The 12,544-nt window shown below is 34.5% G+C and overlaps 1 protein-coding gene across 1 annotated transcript in view; it reads left to right on the forward strand.

The window, feature by feature from the left end:
• The window catches only part of LOC129224014 (leukocyte tyrosine kinase receptor-like), a 208,518-nt gene that overhangs the window by 153,953 nt on the left and 42,021 nt on the right, over positions 1–12,544 (forward strand). The window contains exons 20-22 of the mRNA XM_054858410.1: positions 1,992–2,079; positions 4,030–4,094; positions 7,500–7,629. Coding sequence (XP_054714385.1) covers positions 1,992–2,079; positions 4,030–4,094; positions 7,500–7,629 — 283 coding nt within the window. The remainder of the gene's footprint in view (positions 1–1,991; positions 2,080–4,029; positions 4,095–7,499; positions 7,630–12,544) is intronic.

Raw genomic sequence — 12,544 nt, forward strand, 5'->3', positions numbered from 1 at the left:
TCAACCCCCCGACCCTCCAAGAAAAAGCAAACATCGTCATGTTCGTAGCTTAACTCATCAGATCCTTATGATCACTGGTCGTAACATAAGACTTGACGCTGTTGCTATTGTTGTTGCTAACGCCACATGGAAGAGACCTTTTGCTTGGCGAAGTAGGAATGCAGGCAGAACGGATCGGCTCTTCAGAAGGTAAGGCACCCACTTGGAGAGGTACAAACACGTAATCCTGATGTACTTGGAAGGTATTTGGGCGGCGATGGGTTCCGAATCCTGGAACTTTCCGAGCCTGGAGCTAATCCCATCCACAAGACTACCCCCCGGCCGTAACTTTGTACTGCCTATATACTACGAAGCTCACGCTGACTATATTCTTTGCTTAAATACTGTCCTTTGAGAAAATACACATTATAAGAAAAAATCAACGCACCAAGACGGGAGTTGTCAGAATCAAATGAAATTTTACAACTTGAGAACAACATCCATATACGAAAAAGATAACAAAATAGAAGCAAAATGATTATTTAATGCAGGGAAAATCTCAAATAATAAAAGGCTTTAGTACTCTACCGCACCAGCTTTAGCATAAATGTACAGGGCAATACAGGCAATATTTGAGGCATAAAAGTTACGTACGACGTCCTACGTCATCTCGTATCACAATTATTGTACAAGTGTACCTACGAGTAAATCGATGAAACTCGTAGACTGTCCAAGTTACCATTCCATGCGATCCCACATATGCTCTGTGACAAACCGAACCGGGGAACCGAACCAGTCAGATAAGATGATAAAGAGGAAGAAATCAACTGACAGCCTTGTTGTGTGTAGCCGATTATTGTGTTGATAAAAAATGGCTCCTAGGAGCCCCACCAAGAGTGTCACCACAAGCGTACGAAGCATGCCACAAGCATGCCATTCGCCTTTCATGTTGTTGTGGATCAGTATTAGGCGCGACCATGTTTTCTATACGATGTCATCACATAACATTACCCCAGCTGTGGTTGGCTGCGGTAGACAGTTGAAAAACAAAGGTACTAATACGGCATTCCCAACGAAGTTTCTATAAGCGTACACTATTGTCATCATTGGTCAAATAGAACGAGGATTTGTCGGTAAGGACGGTCTGGATCCATTCGGTTGCAGTTCTATCCCGTCGAACGGGACACTACTTCAAAATTTTAGAATTCTAGTTCTTTTTAGTTGTACAACTATTATCCTGGGCCGTGGTGGCCTGATCGGTAAGGCATCGGACTTGTGACCGGAGGGTCTCGGGTTCAATCCTCGCTGGTCGAAGATCCACCGTCGTCATTACTGGTGACTGGGCGAAGTTAAATATGCTCGTAGTCACAATGTCCTCCAAGTGAAACGATACCTCTGAGGGTGCTAGACCGGAAAGTTATTCGACCTCTGGTCTGGTTCTAAATTATCAAACTGCCCGTAGATGGTGCTGCCATCCATCGTGTTGTCTGAGCCAAATCGGACTTCCACCTAGAAATAGGCGCTCGATTAAAACGGAAGCCGTAAACCCTCTGTCTTAAAATCGAGTAGCATCGCTACTCGGTCTCGGGTTCCCGAGTGGCATAAGTAACAACAACAACAGTATTATCCTCCTCTTCCTTGCCAAATTTGAACTCCAGTGATAATGAAATGGTGTCATTCTGACGACTTTCTCAAGACACACTCTCTTAAAAAACAACTTCTCTGCTTACAAAAAGATCTTAATAAGTAAAACCATTAAATTATTACAAAATATTTTGTTAATTAACTGAAGTAACTTTATTTAAATCGAGTAAAACATTATACATTGCTGCAATGCAGTTTATATTGAAATATTTTCTTTAAATATAAATTTAAACATTTTTTTCAATTTACTTGATTAAACTATTAGAAATTTACTAAAAATATTATTCGCACTTGAACGTTAGAAACAAATTTTAAAAAATGCTTCAATACGCTATAGTGTTATGTTTTTGTTTTCTTCTTCTTTTCAGGGCACTTGGACAAGGTGCATTTGGTGAGGTTTATCAAGGTTTCTTAACAAACCCGAACGAAGATACACAAATGCCAGTTGCCGTCAAGGTCAGTACTAAAAGTTAACTCTAAATGTTTCAACTGAATTGAGTAAAGGTGGGGGTAGCGTGAGAGGTATTGCTGGGACATTTTTTCCCAATACGGGAAAATAATTCTTGTCAATTTGAATGACCTGGACAACCGGGGAGAAATAGAAATGAAACATAAGACAACAATAAAGATCATAAAAGTGATAGATTTCAAAAAAAAAAATTAATTATGAATTGAAATATTGTAAGAAAGAAATAATATGGGGTACTATATTTTGATTTTTCACATTTGGAATGTTTACCATTTTAAACTGGAAAAAAACATTCAAATATAATACCATCAAATCCTGTTTCAACAAAATCCGTTACAGCGAAAATTTCGTTTTAGTTAAGATTTTGGAAACCCCCATTTTAAATTACATTGAAAAACTTCTGTTCGTTTTAACTTTAAGTGTAAAAGCATGTATATTATTTTATTGAATATAATATTTTTAAATTTAAAAGTGTAAGGTTTTTTTTTTTTTCAGAAATCTCAAAACACTAACAAATTAAAACTGTATCCCAGACAGTAAGAGAATTCTAGTATTTTAGCGCCTAACAAAGACGCCTTGAAATATTTAACCTATATTTATGTTTCCTATTCAAGATACCACAAATCAGTTAGTAACCAGAAGGTAAATGTTTGCCATCTCAAAACCATCAAGAATGTTTTAAAATGCATGAGAACAATGCTCTGCTACCTACTCTTTCGATTTTTCGAGAAGGATAACTAATCGAATGAGCCAGAAATGGCTTCGTAAAGAGGTATGTAGGGGAATGCCTCGAGTAAAGTGGAATAGCAGTCCAAAGTGAAATGGTGAAATATTTACTCTGCTTTTAGCGCCACCTATCTGGTAACACTTTAAGTATGTAGTAGTACATGAAGTCTATTCCAGTCAAGAAAAAAATACCCTTTAAAAATCGATACTCATATTGTAATATTTTGTTGTAAGTCAAAAATTATTTTTGTTGTTATTAAATGACAAAGTTCTTGTAATTAACATTTGATATATTAATTGAGACCTTCCTAATATGGGCATTAGGTCTGAATTAATATCTCATAGGCGCAAATGTTCAATAGGTGCGGTAGTTATTAAGTTAATGTTAAGCTTATTTGTATTTTAAATATTTTGTACAATATGACAAGTACGTGTGGCGCAAAGTGAAGTAGTTACTTTCGTTCAATTATTCAATCTTTTATTAAATCTCTTACGCATTCTTTATTAATTTCTTTGTTAACATAACTTAATTTAGTAATTCACTTATATATTTTATCATTCGTTCACTTATTTTCTTACTTATTCACTCTTTTACTCACTCATTTATTTATTCTCTACATTAATTAATTTATTTATTTAATTATTCGGTTTTTTTCAGTATCTTTTCATTTATTAATTCAACTTTTTATTTACTGATTCATTTGATCAAAAATATTTTTTATAATCGAGTTGAAACTATTCAATTAAAAATATTTCATTTTACACTTTGCCCCATGAAAAAAAAATTGTACTTTTTTTAAACAATAATTTACTGTCAAAAAAAAGTACCATTTCAATACAAATTTTATTACAAAATGCAATGTTCTTTCTCTATGTACTTTAAGTTTAAAAACAAATTTCCAGTTGGTTCATTTTGAAAAAGCTCAATCATCGTAGCTATTTAGCTATTTCACGTTACGTTGCCCCACATTCCCCTATTTATTTAAAAAGGATAGGGTTGCCAATCCTTTTGTGCACATTGCTTTTCTTGACAGAAAAGGATCCTGTCGAACCTTTTTATGGTTATGGTCTGAAATCCTAAAGCGTATGTTTGTTAAACTGTAACGTGTCGATATTTGACTGAATTTAAAAATCTACTAAAAGAAAAGATCAGTTTGAGTTCACTTTGGTATTTTATTCAACTTTTTTTTTTTTTTTAACTTTTCTTTCAGACTTTGCCTGAACTTTCATCCAGCCAATCTATCTTTGATTTCCTAATGGAAGCGCTCATTATGAGGTAAGTAGTTTTTTCATAGTTATTGAAACTTTCTGAAATGAAGATAAAAATCAAATTATGTTTTGTATACCGTAAACGCGGGCTACTTTGGCTCAGATTTTGGAAGTTTTCTAATATACTTTCTCAATAATTTTGTAACTATTCATATTACTAAGTTGTGGAAACCTTTTTTACGCATCTAGAGTTGTCTTAATTTAATTTTTGAATACTGACCACTTTGATTCGAATTATTATTAACATTTTTAATAGTTTTTATTTGGGCCAATGTTACCCTTACATTTGGGTTACTTTGGCCCAAAGTAGTTTTCATTATTAAAAAACATTGTAGAACTAACTAGAACCAAAGAAAGACATGTCTTCATAGGGAAAACTTTATTTGAAAGAAAAATGCATTTTGCAAGAAGTTTGAGTCCCACATATTTGTGTTAAGGAAAATTGAAGTTTTTTAAAAATGTGTGTGTAAACCTAGTTATTTTTCAGAAATTACCGACTGAGAACAGACCTCTTTTCATCAGTTTTGGAGGTTTAATCATTTCATTCAGATAATACCATTCGTGAAACAAAGGATCTTAAATTTACGGTCACTTCCAAAACTTTTTGATCCGTTTCATTTTTACTCTCAAGATTAGTTCCTTCTTCTCTCACATAAACAGCTGTCCCTGGAAACCTGAGCTCATTCCATTCTACAATTACAAAATTCCATAAACTTTCCAACAAATTTAACGAAGTTTGTAAGAAGCAGATGCAACTAGGTCAACGTTTTCTAAACCTCCTGAAACTATAAGTTCATCTTCATCTTCCCTAATACAAGCCATATAACTGAGCCTTGAGGAGTTGAGTCTGTAATCGCTCTCTTAATCTGTTGCTGAGAATTCCTTTTTTCTTGTGTTTTTCCTGTTAAGAGTTTTACTTTTAGCTTTTTTTTTCTTTTCCAAATCTCTCCGACGGGTTTTTTTTTTTTTTTTTTTTTTTTTTTTTTTTTTTTTAAGCTGGGCCAAAGTAGGCCTCAATTTTTATGCGAGGAGATATGTTGTAATTGTGATTTTTTTTAATTAGAACATTAACAGAAATGAGAAGTACAACTATGCTACTATATAATGTATTGAATAGTAATCATAAATAGGTACTTAACAAACTTTTAGCTGATTTAGAACTGCTTCTACATGTAAAAGTCTGAGAGGTTACAAAAACACATGTTAGCACAAGGAATACAAAACCAGTAGTGTTGCTCCTTGTGGAGAGCTATCAAACTGCTTGGTGTACATTACTGAGTCTTTGAGGCTGCTCTCTAACGAATCTGGTGAAAATATGTTAAAAATTGCTTTCTGAAGGTTTGCAGCGAACGTTGTATCTTTCTCTCAATTTGGGCCAAAGAAGGACATTAGAGCCAAAGTAGCCCTCGTTTACGGTAACGAGATCGTTGTTTTCAAAACACTTCTTTGTTTGAAAATAAGTTGACTCTATAGGAGGAATACTCATGTTTGTAATATATATAATGGACAAATTCTCTCTAAAATAGATTACTGGAATGATAATATTTGATGGTTGAATTATTCATTTTAATATTGAAGCTATAAAATAATCACAGAAAATAATAAAAAATCCTGCATATATTTTGGATGCAAATGATATTGTAATCTAAATTTTTCACTTTGCTATTGGACTTTTTTTATGCTCTTCAATTTTTGAGGATATTCCGGGCAATATGTAGAAATTAAAATGCATAGGAAATTTCTAATGAAAAACTCAAGAAACTAATTTACGCATTTTTAAATTTAACTGAGTAGTAGTCAACATAGCAGTTAAAATAAAAACAATTAAGGTAAAACTCACTGTAGTTAACTTCTGCACTAGTAGTTGGCATAGCACTAATATCTTAGACTTATAAAGAAAAATAAAGAATAAAGAAAAAATAAAGAAAAGAAAAAATAAAGAAAAGAAAAATTATAAAGTTGTACAAAGATAACAAAATTATAAAATGATATTTAAATTTTCAACATTTACCTATCAGATTATTCTTAACCGATTTTTGGCTCTTTTGTTTATTTGGTTAATTTATTTATAAGTGTCAACTGCGGGTGGTTTTACCTTATGAGTGCAAGATTATAAATGTGACGAAAGTTACTTTGAAGCCTTTAAAGTGATTCTATAATAAAACCAATGTTATCACCTAATGCTACTATAAAAAAATCAGCTACAGCTACTATCAAAAAAAGCAGCTAAAGCTACTATTTATTTTTTGTTATTCATTAACTAACACTTGTGTCCTGGACCATCATTTCAAAATTTTCCAGTCGAAAGCTATATACTCAGAGCATTTTATTTCGAAACACAAAACCCACGCCAACGTAATAGAAAATACATTGATTTCTCAAAGTCATGGAGATCTATTGCCCCCTCCTGACCCCCCTAACTGTGTCTAGTTTTGCCGTAACGAATGCCACCGCCGCATTTTGAATGATCCGAGTTACTATCACGTAGTGAGTAAGAATTAAAAAGACGAAGTTTAGCTTCTCCAGCGAAAGTAAAGCATCCATCAGGGAAAAGTCCGACTTTTCTCTAGATATATTATCGGCAGCTCCATCTATCACCACCTCCACAATTCAGGCATAGTTCTGAAGTAGAGAAAACGTTTCTAGAAACCCTACATCCATGATAACTTCTATCGACAAATCACAGACTTTCATTAAAGATCGGCTAAGGCAGTCTTCAAACACAATACTCTCCCATTTTGACTCCAATACCCTATTCACTTGGCAACCCACTTCCACAAATATGTTGCTTTAACAGTTTGTCAGTTATCCTTCAGAACAAAACGTTCTTTCTAAGACTGTTCTTAGTTTCTATCATTTATTATTGATACGTATTCTCAATAGAATTTTTACAGAAAAAATTTGATCCATGTTCTCTGGCAATCCTTCGTAATCGTTCATATTATTCCAAATGACCTCTAACGACCCTTTACGCTCGTTCATTTTACTCTGTATATTCACTAACGATCCTTCGTGCTCGCCCATTTTATACCAAATGACCTCTAACGATCCTTCTTGCTCGTTCATTTTACTCTGTATATCCACCTACTGTCTTCGTTCTCGTTCATTTTATACCAAATGACCCCTAACAATCCTCCGTTCTCGTTTATTTTGTTTTGCATGCCCCAATCTGTCCTTCGTTTTTGTCTGTTTAGCTACTCATAAGTGCTCGAGCGCCAAGTGTTCTGACGTTGGTATACAATTCAAGCATCCTACTGTCGAATCAAAGAAATTCCTCTATATTGCTACGAATCGAAATGTCTTGTAAACGAGCAGTTGAATATGTGTCTGGTACTGAAACTTCTGAAGCACTCGCCCATATATACATTTTTTTAATCAAGATAATTTGTTTTTTTTTTTTCTTGTCTTGCAGTAAATTCAAACATCCGAACATCGTCAGCTTCATCGGTGTCTGCTTCGAGAAAATGCCGCGCTTCATTGTGCTAGAGCTGCTGCCTGGCGGGGACCTTAAATCTTTCCTCAGGGAGTGCAGACCTAAACCGGTGAGCCTTGGCTTTTTCAGCCTTCAACTAATACTTACTTGACTGTAAAGACGGAATATTTTGATATTCTCAAATGTTTTGTTAGAGATAGCTGTCAGTGAACTTCCTGTATCAGTTAAAGATGTTATGTCCTCATTTTTTAAAATGGTTTTTAGTACATTCGATTAATATTACTTTTACTGATCTCCATAAAGGTAACTTTTTTTGGTCGGAAAAGAGAGCTTTTTTTTTTGGGGAGGGGGGATCAAAAAGGTTTTCTTTCTTGGTGGGGGGGAGGCTTTTCTTTACGCATAACAGAATATATACCTCAGCTTACCTCTCAGATAAATTATATTCCAGCATCCATAAAATATGCTCTTTTTTGACAAATTCCGTTAAGAATTACTGATAAATCATCGGAATTAACTGCAGAATATTATATTTGATCTATGCAAAAAAAGGATTCGATTATTTAAAGTGGTCCATGACTTGGAGGAACTACGACTATCAATGAAAAGTTGTACTTTGCCGCAGCAGAGTATGTGTTTTGAAACAAATAATGCTTATAAGCAAAAGTTAACTTGGTCTGCTTGATTTCCTTGATAGATCAAGGCAGTATATGTGCATAGGAAAAGGGGGGAGCGCAAAGACAAATATTAAAACAAACAACTAATCTAACCCAAAACTCTCCCAAAGAAAAATAAATTCTGATTACATTTAGTTGAGAATATGAGATTTAAAAAGTATGATCTGTTTGAGTTGAACCGTGTTGTCCTAGCGCGTAATTGGATATCTATTTTGTCTAAGTGTACAGTAAATATGTGATCATAGTGATCTTAAAATTTATCATATTCTTTTTTATGATCACTATCATCGCAAATGTTATGTGTGATCATAAATGTGTGAGTATAGTGACAACAGCTGTTCTATTTGAATGTATTACAGACACCTAGATATGTAAAAATGGAGATCCCACTGAGAAGGGGAAACCTGAAGGTATGTTCACACATCCTTCTTCAAGTCTTGTGATTTTTTTATTCTATATAATAATGCATTTGTTACTTTTTCTCTGTCTTATCGGCGAGACAAATTTTTTAACCGACCCCAAGAACAAAATGAATAATTCGCTAGTCAAATTATGCATAGAAGGCGCTACAATCCCTGTCAAATTGCGGCTGAACCAAAACCGGCCCACTTGTGCAGGATGTGACCTGTCCAATGAGGCATCTGCCTAGTCCTTGCAAAATTGAATTGTTATACCTATTCGGCTAATTTCTAGGGCTCGACCGATGGCACTTTTTGGCCGATGGGCCGATGCCGATTGTTGGCCGATTGTTCAAAGACGGCCGATGGCCGATGGCCGATTGTTTTCCTCCAAATGGCCGATTGCCGATGGCCGATGGCCGATGCCGTTGGCCGATGGCAAAAAAAAATAATCAAACAGAAATAAATTGATAACGAATAAGGAATTGTAAATCACAAAAAAAAAATCGACCTAAATTTTTATTTTACGATCATCCAATTTATACTTCACAAGTTTTCTCGGCACATCTGTACATGCATATGTACCTAAGAACATATAGATGACCGAAATATCCATTTTGAACGCCTCCTCAGTTAATTATCGCAAATTCTTTTGTGATGTCTTCATGCTAGTGGTGCGACATCGATGGCAAAACATCGATGTTTCAGAACATCGATGTTGGAAATTAAAACATCGATAGTATTGATATATCGACCAAAAAACATCGATGTTTCTGAACATCGATGTTTTAAAACATCGATCGTTTTGTCAATATTTAACATACATTTTTTAGTATACTACACTACAAACTTACAAAGATGATAATCTCTAACAAATGTATAATAGTATCTTAATGGATCAGGGCATTGCGTCTAATTTAAGCAATACAAAAGAATACGAACCCCACGAATATATTGAAACTACTGAACTGCAAATCATAAATACAATTTAATAGGAATAATTTCGCAACATCTTGGTACTATAATAAGACAAAAAATGATAAGACATGCAACAATTAATACAAACTAGTTAAATCTGCGAAAAAATATATCATAGCACTTACAGTCAGTTGTATGATGAGAAAGAGGTGTGCAAATTATATTAAAAGTACAAAATTAATTCTGACAATTATTATTAAGAGCAAGAAATATGTTTTGAACTGTTAGTGCAAAAAAGTTAAACACAAATTGTGAGTAATTGATGGACGGCTTATTGAGGGTAGACGATACGGCTTATTGAGGGTAGGATACGAGTGAGGGGGTCATAACACCCCCCCCCCCCCCAACCCGCAACATCATTTGAATGTTTGCTCGAAAAAAATTAAAAACTTGATCGAAACCGTAAGAAATGTATACAAGGAGGAGGGGGGAATCATGACTCCCTCCTCCCATCAAAATCTGCGACAATACTTTGTAATCTGTTTCAAGGTTCATTGCATTTGAGTAGTGAAAATGACTGCTTGAAAAAAAAAAAAAAAAAAAAAGCCGGACCAAAACCATAATAAGAAACAGTAAATAGTTCTCGATTTTTTTTTATTTTGGGGGGGAGGGGGGTATTAACTGTCACTTTTCTATTTATAGCATATGTATTTAAAATATGTAGACAGTAAAAATAGCTTTTCTCGAGACAGTTAGTCTGCGGCGCTGAGTTCAGGAGCCAGTATAATGAGAAGTAATAAAGAAGTGTCTGACGCCCGTTTGCTTTTATAAGCAACAAATTTAATCAACGATAGTTTTTGTAAAACCATATCCAAAGCTTCAGGCATCGCTTCAATCGATAAAACATTTGAGTCCATAAACGCTTTTTTTTCTGTAAAGTCTCTATAGATTAGAATTTCTTTCTGTTATAATTTTTAGATAGTTCAGTTTTTAGTCGTGCTGAGTTTATTTTTAAATGTGTTGTAAATAGTTTATTAGTTTAAATCAGTGTTTAGGATTTATTATCGTGCAAGAAATGTAAACTTTGAGTGTCGTGTTAGCGCAAAACCTCATTATACATAGGTTCTCGCAGTGGTGCCCACCTAGGCAGTGGCGGATACAAGGAGAGGGTCATAGGAGTCATGACCCCCTCCCTAAAACGTCGACAATATTATCCGTTCGCATTGTATTCAAGCACTTTATGGATAAAATGTAAATAATTTCCGTTTTTGTTTCAGTTTTTGAATTATTTTTACAAGCAAATACTTGAAATACTTCTTTTTTTAATTGTTTATAAAATTTATTCGTGAGATTTTTGTCCTATTAGGTGCCATATCCCTGACCGATGTGGTATTTTTTAAACACCTAAGCAGTTTCAGAAATTTTTCTTACCAAAAACCATAAGTTTATTCGTGGAGGAAGGGTGAAGGTCACTCTTTAGCATGAGCCCCCTAAAATGTTAGTCTGTATCCGCCCCTGGGTAGACGATAAGTAACCCCCAATATTTGGTGTTTAAGCGCATTTCTCTTTTCGCTGACTATTTCACCAGGCAGAGAAAAAACTCCTTCCGATGAAACATAAGTCGCCATCACTATCAAATACTTCGACACAACTTTTAACAGTTCTGAATTAGTACAGTTATAATATTCACCGTAGTAATATATAGGATTCTCCTTTAGTTTAAGAATTGGAGTCTTAGAATCGACTGCAAGAACTGACAACAGACTACCATTGTCGAGTTCTTCCAATAGCTTTGACCTCTTCCTCACCTTCCAGTTATCTTTTACCATCTTGTAGTGATCTTTCCAAAAATCATCCTTTACACAGAAAAATCGATATTTTTAAATGTGCGCAAATAAATGACATTTTTGAAGCAATTCCATACGTAAATTTAATTACCTAGCAAGAAAATTGGAGCAAATTTTACTATAATTTTTAATTATAATACAAAAACATCAACATCGAAATCAAAACATCGATGTTCCGAAAACATCGAAAGTAAAACATCGATGTTCCGAAAACATCGAAAGTAAAACATCGATGTTTTAGCAAAAACATCGATGTTTCCAAAACATCGATATCGATGTCGCACCCCTAAGCCTTCATGCGCGTAAACTTGCGTCACTCAAAAACGTTATAAAATAGTAAGTTGAAAACTCATTCAGTATGATCTAAAAGTTCGAGGACAAGTTGCATAAAACCTTACCCTGAATAGTTCACATTATCGAAGCACATCTATCTACAAAATAGTCAGCTTGAAGGACTATGCACTTCTGCCAACGTTCGTATAGCTTTTACAAGCACTCCTGGAAGACATTTTTCGCAACCTCCTGTAAGGCCTCTTGCGTTGCTGCTTTGACTTCATCGTGGGTAAGAAGGCGACTTTCATGTTGAGGATGCACGGTTCGATTGGTCAATACTCTGGTATGACAAACAAATAACATAACGTTTCCTCGAACTTAGCTCCGTTTGACTTTTACCTGTTCCCAGCAAAAAACCATTTCCATGGACGCTGCTTTCTTCCGTCAGGAGAAGATAAAGCTGCATCATAGAAGGTAGCAAAAAATGGCTTCCAGAAGTGTTTCCAAAAGTTATATGAACACTGGCAAAATTACGTAGCCCCTCAAGCTGACCTTTTGAAGGTGAATGTGCTTCGGTAATGTAAACTATTCTGGGTAAGGTTTTATACAGCTTGTCCCCAAACTTTTGGATCGTACTACGTATCATCTGTATAGGGTTAAGCTTCTCCTTTTTTAACTGCTGTATGATGAAAGAGAAAGAACAACAGACAAAAATAAAAATGAAAAAGGAAGAAAAACAAAGAGACTGTTTAATAACCAATTGATTTGTTTTTTTTTAATTGAACATATAACTAAGATTTCAGTAACATTGTAATGATGTATGGATTTAGGTACATTAAACATAGTTAAAAAACATTAAATTATGTTGTTTAATCATTCAAAAAAAATAATAATAATAAAACTATGAAACCGTC

The sequence above is a fragment of the Uloborus diversus genome, chromosome 6, assembly GCF_026930045.1.
Source record: "Uloborus diversus isolate 005 chromosome 6, Udiv.v.3.1, whole genome shotgun sequence".
Classification (NCBI taxonomy): domain Eukaryota; kingdom Metazoa; phylum Arthropoda; class Arachnida; order Araneae; family Uloboridae; genus Uloborus; species Uloborus diversus.